At 55.6% G+C, this 11,598-nt stretch overlaps 1 protein-coding gene across 1 annotated transcript; it reads left to right on the top strand.

The window, feature by feature from the left end:
* The first annotated feature begins 1,532 nt into the window (after positions 1–1,532).
* ASF1B (anti-silencing function 1B histone chaperone) lies at positions 1,533–10,982 on the top strand. The gene is made up of 4 exons (XM_065419357.1): positions 1,533–1,641; positions 5,095–5,210; positions 8,351–8,527; positions 9,356–10,982. Exons 1-4 carry the CDS (start codon positions 1,533–1,535, stop codon positions 9,551–9,553), a joined length of 600 nt encoding a protein of 199 aa, XP_065275429.1. The 3' UTR covers positions 9,554–10,982.
* The last annotated feature ends 616 nt before the right edge of the window (positions 10,983–11,598 follow it).

Genomic DNA, 11,598 nt, shown 5'->3' on the forward strand with positions numbered 1-11,598 from the left:
CCCTCCGTCCATCCATCCCCCTCTGTCCCTCCGTCCTTCCCCGGACACCCCCCTCTGTCCCTCCGTCCATCCATCCCCCTCTGTCCCTCCGTCCTTCCCCGGACACCCCCCTCTGTCCCTCTGTCCATCCATCCCCCTCTGTCCGTCCGTCCATCCCCGGACACCCCCCTCTGTCCCTCCGTCCTTCCCCGGACACCCCCCTCTGTCCCTCCGTCCATCCATCCCCCTCTGTCCCTCCGTCCTTCCCCGGACACCCCCCTCTGTCCGTCCGTCCATCCATCCCCCTCTGTCCCTCCGTCCTTCCCCGGACACCCCCCTCTGTCCGTCCGTCCATCCATCCCCCTCTGTCCCTCCGTCCTTCCCCGGACACCCCCCTCTGTCCCTCCGTCCATCCATCCCCCTCTGTCCCTCCGTCCTTCCCCGGACACCCCCCCTCTGTCCCTCCGTCCATCCATCCCCCTCTGTCCCTCCGTCCTTCCCCGGACACCCCCCCTCTGTCCCTCCGTCCATCCATCCCCCTCTGTCCCTCCGTCCTTCCCCGGACACCCCCCCTCTGTCCGTCCGTCCGTCCATCCCCCTCTGTCCCTCCGTCCTTCCCCGGACACCCCCCTCTGTCCGTCCGTCCATCCATCCCCCTCTGTCCCTCCGTCCTTCCCCGGACACCCCCCTCTGTCCCTCCGTCCATCCATCCCCCTCTGTCCCTCCGTCCTTCCCCGGACACCCCCCTCTGTCCCTCCGTCCTTCCCCGGACACCCCCCTCTGTCCCTCCGTCCATCCATCCCCCTCTGTCCTTCCGTCCATCCCCGGACACCCCCCTCTGTCCCTCCGTCCTTCCCCGGACACCCCCCTCTGTCCCTCCGTCCATCCATCCCCCTCTGTCCCTCCGTCCGTCCATCCCCCTCTGTCCCTCCGTCCTTCCCCGGACACCCCCCTCTGTCCCTCCGTCCATCCATCCCCCTCTGTCCGTCCGTCCTTCCCCGGACACCCCCCTCTGTCCCTCTGTCCATCCATCCCCCTCTGTCCCTCCGTCCTTCCCCGGACACCCCCCTCTGTCCCTCCGTCCTTCCATCCCCCTCTGTCCCTCCGTCCATCCAGCGCCGCCCCCCCCCCCCCCCCTTTGGGCAGTTGCGTTCTCCAAGCTTCAGGCGATTAAAAAAAACCCCACCCCTCTGCCTCATCTCCCCTTCTGATTGGTCAGACTCTCTTCCCCGTCCTCCCGCCTCATTCGTCCAAGCGACCTGGCTGGTTATTGGCCATCTGTGTCCCAAAAATTGGCGCTCGCGTTGATTGGTGGGGAGGAATGTTAGGCGGACGCGGATTGGTCGCATGCGGCTCCCGGCAGGGATGGAGTCGGGAAAGCCGATTGGCGAATGAGGGGAAGGGCGTGGCGATTGGCAGGAAGTGAGCGGGCCGGGCGGGCATTGGTCCCGGCGCGAAGTGCGCTGATTGGTTGGCTGTGCGCGCGGCAGCGGCAAGCGCGCGCGGGCGGCGGGGCTGCTTTGTGGCGAGCAGCGGCGGGTTCGGGTCCCGGCATGTCCCGCGTGTCGGTGCTGGGGGTGTCGGTGCTGGAGAACCCGAGCCCGTTCGGCCGCCCGCTGCGCTTCCAGGTGCAGTTCGAGTGCGGGGAGGCGCTGCCGCACGGTGAGTCCGGGCCGGCCGGGAGCCCCCCCCCCCCCGGCCTGCCCCCAGTTACGGCCCAGCGGCCCCTGACAACGGGGCCCCCCGCTGCCCCCCGCCCGGCTCCGGCCCTGGGACCTATGAGCCCTGGGAGCCCCGCCCCCATAGCCCCTGCCCCTCACTCCAGTGCCGGGGGGGTTCCCCTCACTCCCATTCTGCCCGGGCCTGTAGCGAGACCCCCCCCCCGCACGTGCTGCAGGCGGGGGGTGAAGGGGTCGGGGGTCTCCCCATCTGGCTGGGGGGGGGCTTTCTGGGACAGGCCCTTACCCCCCCCCCCCCGGGTGGGATGCGGTCCATGGCAGGGGACCTGCCCTGCGGGGTTGGGGTCGGATCCCAGGGCGCCTGGCTGAGGAGCCGAGGCTGTTTCCCCGATATGGGCCGTGCCTGCCCCCCTCTGCCCCGGGGAGTGGGGGTAGATACACCTGGTTCAGGAGCCAGGACTCCTGGGTTCTGTTCTCTGCTGCTGACGTGCTGGGCGCGTCCCTTCCCCAGCTCTGGAACAGGGAGGGGGCTGGTGCTTGCCCAGCCCTCCTGGGGGATTAACTAGCTATTGTCTGCAGGCAGCATGTGAATGCCAAGAAACGCTGGGCATTATTAAAAGGCAGGAGGCTGCTGGGTTCCAGCCTGGGTCAGGCCCTCAGAGGCCTCAAAAGTGGTGTAAATGCCTAGACAGGAGCTGATGTAGGAGCTAGACGTGGCCACTCTGGGGAAGTGAGTGGGAGGTGAAAGCAGGTGCCTGTGGAGGAAACCCCTCACGTTCTGCATCTGATCCGGTGTTAAAGTAACTTAGCTGAACTATCCTGTTAACCCGGCCAGCACACCATGCCCCTTACCAGTGGGGATGAGACTCTTACCTGACTGCCCCAGGGAATTCTGCTTGCAAATTTCTGTTTGCTTGGTGCCAGTTTGTATAAACATCAAGGCTTAAATGGTACATTATGCTCTGATTAGGAGAGGTGCTGCTGATGGGTGAGAATCACATGTGCCCAGCATTTCTGAAAAGCAGGCCACACATGGCTTGATTCTGTGGCCAGATAAACCTTCTGGTGTAGAGACTCCTAGGGGCAGAAACATCTGCCTTTTGCAGATCATGGTGTAGCCAGAACTAATTTGGCCCAATCTTCCTGGGTTGAATATTTGCCAGCGATAAACACGTGAATGAGACATTACTTAACACAGCGAAGCGATGGCGCTGATAGGTAGAATATTGGCAGTGATGTTTCCAGTTCTTCATGTGCCCTCCCCCACTAAGATTTCCTATCCAAAAGGCCCTAACCCCCCTCCCTGTCCCTTCTTAAAACAGCCCATCAAGGAAAAGGGCCCTTAGATTGCAGTTTTAGAACCATTGTATTAAGAGATCTGAGTGCTTCTGAGGCATCTCTGGAGGCTGGCTTCTCTCCCTGAAGAAAGGAGCCCAGGGGTCGAAGAGAAACTTTCCGAAGGGTGTGAGGATAATGCGAGACGTCAGACTGCAGAGCAGTATTGTCAGGAAAGTGTAGCTTGCAAAGCCCTTTATGGCCTAAGCGGTGAGCCTCTTAACTTCAGGGGGTGTCAAAGCTGTGGAGTGGCGGCAGCCAAATCTCTCTGCTGTCTTTGGGGCTGAGAAACTGGCATGTCTCATTGGCTTTACGGTTTGAAAATAGGCTGTTTGCAGAGTCTGAGCACAGTCCCGCTGAGTGGGGGCAGCGGGAGCGCTGACGAGCTGTTGGACCGTCCATCTTCTCTGAGGCTATCATCCAGATACGGGCAGCACCACCCGCTGCATGGCCTGCCTTATGCTGCAGCTTGCCCTGTGGGGGGATCTTTCTCCAAACAGGAAGGGCCATGCTGCTCTGGGAAACCTGTCTGCCAAATCAATCGGATAAGCTTTCCGGTGCACTGGGGGGAAGGGAAGGATCAGTCCTCCATCAGACTGAAATTCCTTGCTCTTAGGGGCTTGTGTGGGATCGTCCCCCACTACTCTCTATTCTGGGAAGGGGACTTGAGGGTATATGCCGCAGTTTGTTCCTCAGGGAAGGCTTCCCTGCGTTAGTAAGCTACTCTAGCCTATTATGTAATCTCTGGCAAACGCATCCCCTCTCTTGTAAATTACACAGCTTCTGTATGTGAAAAGCTGCTGTTTCTGATTTGTTTTGAGAAACTATGTATTCCCCTTAATCCAAACTCCCCCTGCTGTGTGGCATCACTCTGCCTGGCAAAGGCGGCCCTGATCCAGTCTCCTGGGAAGTATTTACATGTTACATGGCACGCTTCCCTCGGGTGTGGAAGTGGAAACTACCCGCCCGCCCATACACACTTCTAGCTTGATGTCTGTGCATGGGGCCATAGGCCTGGCATTGGCTCAGGCTTAGACACGCCTGAGCGCCTCTTAGGTTTGGGAACCAGGCTTTGGCAAAAGAAGGCAGATCCTGCTCGGAGCTGAAACTCATCCCTTTGAATGGACAGCTTGGCAACCCTAGTGCCTGTGCCTGTATTCAAAGGAACACTGATTATTAACTTGATTTAAAACCAGAGTTGAGCTTAATGTAAATGAAATTAAGAGCACACAGGAGGTAACATGACCCAGGACCCCATTGTGCCAGGCGCTGTACAAACAACAAAAAAGAAGCTCCAGCCCCAAAGAACTTCCGATCTAAGTATCAGACAAGGAACAGCAGATGGAACTGGACAGCCAGATGGGGGCTTGTAATGAAACCATTCTGGCCATAACTGGTGCAGCCTTGAGTGCAGACAATGCTTAAGAAGATCCCTTGGCCTTGGGTCATAATCAGGAAATCTCTCATGAGCTTTAAAGAGCAAAGTCTGCTCTTCGTAACAGAGTCTGGCTCCCTTCCCGCTGGGGCTGCACCTGTCGGAGACTCTGGTCGGTGCTTTGGTCTCACCTCTTGCCAAACGGTCTCCCATCTCTTGTTGGTGGTCTACAGAATCTAACCTTCTGGGGTCCCCTGTGATCCCTATCCCTCGAAGAAAAGGGTTGGCAGGAGGAAGGGAAGGAGTTTGCAGCTCAGTGGATGGTTTCATGTTTGAGGTGTTTCCCGGGGACTCGGGAGATCAGAATTTGGTTCTGGTCCATGCCACAGAGACGGTTTGATCTTGGACAGGTCCCTTAAGCTTGCTGTGCCTCAGTGTCCCTGTAAAAGGGCATAATAATCCTTCCTTTGTCTTGTCTGCTTTGTGGTGGTGTCCTAGCGTGTCTGGGCAGTGCCCAGCACAAAGGGGTTGGAGTTTGTAGGTGGTTGTGGGACACTGATAATTAAGTTCTGGCTGGGGAACACAAGAGTCAGGGTCAGTCAGTCATGTTGGTGTAAATCTGGGTGTTGTGCTCAGTTATGCTGGCGTAAATCCAGAGCAGAATTGGTTCCCCAGCATTACTCAAGGGCTGCTGCCGATTCTCACTGCGCTCCCCTTCCCTTTCAGACCTGGAGTGGAAGATCATCTATGTGGGCTCTGCGGAGAGCGAGGAGTATGACCAGGTGCTCGACTCTGTTCTGGTGGGGCCCGTCCCAGCTGGGAGACACATGTTTGTGTTTGAGGTAAGAGGCAGCTGCGGGAGACGTGGGTGGGGCTAGAGAGCCTGGTCTGGGGCTAGGAAGCGACTGGATGGATGAAATGCAACCAAAGCAGCTGGGGACCCTTAATCTGCAGCAGTATTTTTGGGTGGGGAGGCAGGGAAGATGGGCAACGCCTTGTTATGGTGGTGAAGATCCTTCCGAGTGTGATGTCTGCAGAGAGGAATGTTAACCTGTGGGAATCAGGAAGCGAATTTTTTCCCCCTAACGTGGTTCAGGGTTATTTTTGTCCTTCAGCTGTGGTCAATCCCTGATGCTTAAGACGGAGACGGACTGTGGACAGGGTGGGCTGGGACCCTGAGGGGGTACAGATTTCTCAGATGCTTGGCTGGTGGGTCTTGCTCCCATGCTCAGGGTCACACTGATCTTCAGGTTTGGGGTCGGGAAGAAATCTCTCTTCCCCACCCAGCAGATTGGCAGGGACCTTGATGGTTATTCGCCTTCCTCTTCAGTGCGGAGCAGGGGGTCCCTGCTCGGCTCGTCTGGTTAGATCTCACTAAATCAATTCCTGGTCATTGCGGGGGCCTTGGCATCGCCAGCACCTCCGTCCCTCCTGTTTTCTTCCATAGAATCATAGAATATCAGGGTTGGAAGGGACCTCAGGAGGTCATCTAGTCCAACCCCCTGCTTAGAGCAGGACCAATTCCCAACTAAATCATCCCAGCCAGGGCTTTGTCAAGCCTGACCTTAAAAACCTCTAAGGAAGGAGATTACACCACCTCCCTAGGTAACTCATTCCAGTGCTTCACCACCCTCCTAGTGAAAAAGTTTTTCCTAATATCCAACCTAAACCTCCCCCACTGCAACTTGAGACCATTACTCCTTGTTCTGTCATCTGGTACCACTGAGAACAGTCTAGATCCATCCTCTTTGGAACCCCCTTTCAGGTAGTTGAAAGCAGCTATCAAATCCCCCCTCATTCTTCTCTTCTGCAGACTAAACAATCCCAGTTCCCTCAGCCTCTCCTCATAAGTCATGTGCTCCAGCCCCTAATCATTTTGGTTGCCCTCCGCTGGACTCTTTCCAATTTTTCCACATCCTTCTTGTAGTGTGGGGCCCAAAACTGGACACAGTGCTCCAGATGAGGCCTCACCAATGTCGAATAGAGGGGAATGATCACGTCCCTCCATCTGCTGGCAATGCCCCTACTTATACAGCCCAAAATGCTGTTAGCCTTCTTGGCAACAAGGGCACACTGTTGACTCATATCCAGCTTCTTGTCCACTGTAACCCCTAGGTCCTTTTCTGCAGAACTGCTGCCTAGCCATTCGGTCCCTAGTCTGTAACAGTGAATGAGATTCTTCCGTCCTAAGTGCAGGACTCTGCACTTGTCCTTGTTGAACCTCATCAGGTTTCTTTTGGCCCAATCCTCTGTATCCTATCCCTACCCTCCAGTGTATCTACCACTCCTCCCAGTTTAGTGTCATCTGCAAACTTGCTGAAAGTGCAATCCACGCCATCCTCCAGATCGTTAATGAAGATATTGAACAAAACCGGGCCCAGGACTGACCCCTGGGGCACTCCACTTGAAACCGGCTGCCAACTAGACATGGAGCCATTGATCACTACCCGTTGAGCCTGACGATCTAGCCAGTTTTCTATCCACCTTATAGTCCATTCATCCAGCCCATACTTCTTTAACTTGCCAGCAAGAATACTGTGGGAGACTGTATCAAAAGCTTTGCTAAAGTCAAGGAATAACACATCCACTGCTTTCCCCTCATCCGCAGACCCAGTTATCTCCTCATAGAAGGCAATTAGTTTAGTCAGGCATGACTTGCCCTTGGTGAATCCATGCTGACTGTTCCTGATCACTTTCCTCTCCTCTAAGTGCTTCAGAATGGATTCCTTGAGGACCTGCTCCATGATTTTTCCAGAGACTGAGGTGAGGCTGACTGGCTTGTAGTTCCCCGGATCCTCCTTCTTCCCTTTTTTAAAGATGGGCACTACATTAGCCTTTTTCCAGTCATCCGGGACCTCCCCCGAGCGCCATGAGTTTTCAAAGATAATGGCCAATGGCTTTGCAATCACATCCGCCAACTCCTTTAGCGCCCTCGGATGCAGCGCATCTGGCCCCATGGACTTGTGCTCGTCCAGTTTTTCAAAATATCCCGAACCACTTCTTTCTCCACAGAGGGCTGGTCACCTCCTCCCCATACTGTGCTGCCCAGTGCAGCAGTCTGGGAGCTGACCTTGTTTGTGAAGACAGAGGCAAAAAAGGCATTGAGTACATTAGCTTTTTCCACATCCTCTGCCTCCCTCATTCAGTAAGGGGCCCATACTTTCCTTGACTTTCTTCTTGTTGCTAACATACCTGAAGAAACCCTTCTTGTTACTCTTAACATCTCTTGCTAGCTGCAACTCCAAGTGTGATTTTGGCCTTCCTGATTTCACTCCTGCATGCCTGAGCAATATTTTTATACTCTTCCCTGGTCATTTGTCCAATCTTCCACTTCTTGTAAGCTTCTTTCTTGCATTTAAGATCAGCAAGGATTTCACTGTTAAGCCAAGCTGGTCGCCTGCCATATTTACTATTCTTTCTACACATTGGGATGGTTTTTTCCTGCAACCTCAATAAGGATTCTTTAAAATACAGCCAGCTCTCCTGGACTCCTTTCCCTCTCATGTTATTCTCCCAGGGGATCCTGCCCATCAGTTCCCTGAGGGAGTCAAAGTCTGCTTTTCTCAAGTCCAGGGTCCGTATTCTGCTGCTCTCCTTTCTTCCTTGTGTCAGGATCCTGAACTCGACCATCTCATGGTCACTGCCTCCCAGGTTCCCATCCACTTTTGCTTTCCCTACTAATTCTTCCCGGTTTGTGAGCAGCAGGTCAAGAAGAGCTCTGCCCCTAGTTGGTTCCTCCAGCACTTGCACCAGGAAATTGTCCCCTACACTTTCCAAAAACTTTCCTGTGGCATTCAACCGTTGGGTCTCCCATAGTTTGGTTTGATCCGGGCAGTTGGGCTTGGTGATGGAGAGAGGGTCATACAGGGTGATCTGGTCGTCCCTTCTGGCCTTAAAAACTCACCGATGTGACTGGCTCTGGTCCCCCTCTGACATGCTCTCTGATCTCCCCCCCGGGGCGGGGATGTCGCTTCCTTTCCAGGCCGAAGCCCCCAACCCCAGCCTGATCCCTGAGAGCGACGCAGTGGGGGTAACTGTGGTGCTCATCACCTGTACCTACCTGGGCCAAGAGTTCATCCGCGTGGGCTACTACGTCAACAACGAGTACACGGACCCCGAGCTGCGGGAGAATCCACCCCTCAAGCCAGACTTCTCCCAGGTACGAGCAGCTGGCAGAGGGGGGCTCTTGACTCACGCCCTGCCCTGTCCATGGGGTCTTTGTAAGGGGCACTTCGGGCCTTCTGGACAAGGAGGCTCTTGCCACTGCAGAGTCCTGGTCTGACCCAGCTCCTCACGGGGTGGGGGGGCTAGGATCAGGGAGCTCTCTGACGCTCTGAGCCCTAGTGCAGCATTACAAGCTCTTGGTCCATGCCTGGCTAGGGAAAGGGTGAGGCTCGAGGTCCCTGGCTAGGGGACTGGGAGTCAGGGCACCTGGGTTCCCTTCCTGGCTCTGCCACTGACTGACTTGTATGCCCTTGCCCAAGTCACTTCCCTGCTACGCTGTGCCTCAGTTTTCCCCTCTGTATAGCAAGGCTGCTGGTACTTTAGACCAGTGGCTCTCAAACTTTTTTATTGGTGACCCCTTTCACATAGCAAGCCTGAGTGTGACCCCTCTTATACATTAAAAATACTTTTTTAATATATTTAACACCATTATAAATGCTGGAGGCAAAGCGGGGTTTGGGATGGAGGCTAACAGTTTGCGACCCCCATGTAATAACCTCGCGACCCCCTGAGGGGTCCTGACCCCCAGTTTGAGAACCCCTGCTTTAGACCTTTACTAAGCTAAGGAAGAAAAGCCTTGACTCCTGGTTATATCCCAGCGCTGTCCTACCCTCCCATCTCAACTGGCTCAGGCCAGGGTACGCTCTCTGGGGGAAGGGCCCACTTCTTACCCCTTAACATGGGGGGCTGGTAGGTGTCTCTAGGCCCCAGATGGCTGTATAACCAGCCCTGCAGCTGTCTGATTCCTCCTCTCCCTGCTTAGCTGCAGAGGAACATTCTGGCCTCCAACCCCCGCGTCACCCGCTTCCACATCAACTGGGACGGCCCCAGCGACCAGATGGAGGACATCGAGAACGTGGACCCAGAGCCTGAGGGCGTGCTGTCTGCCAGCTGCACCTCCGCCAAGGGGCCGGGCACTGCCCTCGGCATCCTACCTGAGAACTCCATGGACTGCATGTGATCCGGGGCACGGCCAGACCTGGACACGGGAGCGCAAGGATACAGCCACTGCGTGGGGAAAGGGATCTGACTGGCTTCATGGGGGCTGCATCCAAGTACTACGGGGAGTGGTATCAGCGGGGAAACCTGGACATGTTTTAGTGGGGTAACTAAAGGGTTAATGCCTCTTCCTAACCAATGGGGTGTCTGACTGTGGCCCTTCCCCTTAGCCTGTGTGAGGAGATTGCGGGCACCTGCTTTGCAGTTGGGCTAGGGAGGAATGGGAGCTGTAGGTCTGCTGGGCTCCTCCCCCACTTTCTCTGTCTCTGCACCAGTCACCACTGGCTCCGTAGGAATCGCTCTAGACAAGCACTTAGTCCCACTCACCCTGCATCAGGTCATCAGCTCAGGGAGCCCCTGGGGCTTGGGTGGCTTGCCGGGAATGTGAGCCAGCTCCCTTGGGAACCATCCCCACTCCCGCGGTGACCCAGCTCTGCTCCTTCCAGGGCTGCTGCAGCCATGACATGCACCTGCCTGGTATCCTTGGCCGCAGTTGAGGCGGGCCCCGTCAGACCCCTCCTTCGCTGTCTCTAGCTGGGCAGTCGTATGCTCTCCTCTCCAGCCCCATGCTGCCCACTGTGGCTTTGCAGCACTGCTGCTGCTCTGCCGCCTGGGAGTTCCTCCTCCTGGGAGCGTCCCAATAACTCGAGAGCAGCTCCCTCCAGCTGGAGGATTGAATCCTCCTCCCCCAGGGGGGCATCAGACAGCATATCATCCTAGCCATGGCACATCATGATCCTACCAGCTCCTCTGGGGCACAGCTTGCCCCAGCATCTCTCCTGGCCTCTCCTGTATACAGCCCTTCCTGGGGTGAAGGGGCACCAACGTACAGAGCCCTTGTGATCACATAGCTTGATCTCAGGGGTGGAGGTGTGCACCCCCACGTGGAAAAGAGCCGTCTGATCTGCATTAGGGTGCGTTAGAATCAGAGCCTCCTAATGGATCGACTTCCTTCCTTCACCCTCAAGAAGAGTCTGTGATAACGCCGCTCTGGCAACACCTACTGCTCTGGTGTGTTGCGCTAGGAAACCCGCTTCTGTTCCACTAGACTGATCCATCGCTCTTAGAAAACATCTGCAGCCTGATCCGGAATGGAGCATGCCCCTGCCTAGCCGGCTGTGGGATGGAGATCCTAGTCGCTCTCTAGAGTAAATGGCCAGTTACAAACCCAGCTGGGATCTTGAGCCCTCCACCAGCCTCCATGGGGGAAAAGAGAGATTATTTGGGGGACTCGCTAGTTCAGTTCTGTTCCGAAGTGCCCTGTTCTGACCTTGTCTGTTTCCCTCTCTGATGTGGTAGGAGTTTTCTTTGCATACATTTTTTTTATTTTTTTTTTTCATTTTAACTATTGAAAGTGTCTTAAGTCAACATAGGAATAAAGCTCTTGGAACGATTTGCTGTCTCATGCACTGGAGCAAACGGCGTGGCGTCAGCGCGGGGCCTGGCAGCCCAGCCTCACCCGCTTCCTTCATAGTCACGGTGCTGCTGGCTGGGGTCTATGCCAGCAGCATTCTTCAGCAGCAGCACAGTACGATACGGTCTGTCAGCTGGTGAGTGGTGACCCTGAGGGTGGGGGGTCCTGAGACTGAAAAATCTTATTGCCGTCTAAAGCAAAGAGAATCTCACCCCCTGACAACCTATGTACCAGTCCTCTTCAAGGTAAGTATCCTGCCAGCCTCTCCATGCACATGCGGGCTTAGCATTATCATCACCAATGCTTTTTTTATTCTTTATAGTCAACATGAGAGAGGGAGGGAGTCGTGAAAATTTTTGACTTCAGGTAAGGGGTTGCCAACCTGCAAAGTTTGAGAAATGGGTGTGGTGGATGGGACACGAGTCCTGGGGTCTATTCCTAGTCCTGCCACTGACTCTGTGTAAACTTCGGCAAGCCCCTTACCCCTCTTTGCCTCAGTTTCCCCTCCCACTCTTTGTCTATTTAGACTGTGAGCTGTATGGGGCAGAGGCTGTCGCACACTCTGTCTGTGCAGCCTCTCAGTTGAGACTTCT

This window comes from Emys orbicularis, chromosome 19, assembly GCF_028017835.1.
Source record: "Emys orbicularis isolate rEmyOrb1 chromosome 19, rEmyOrb1.hap1, whole genome shotgun sequence".
In the NCBI taxonomy this organism is placed as follows: domain Eukaryota; kingdom Metazoa; phylum Chordata; order Testudines; family Emydidae; genus Emys; species Emys orbicularis.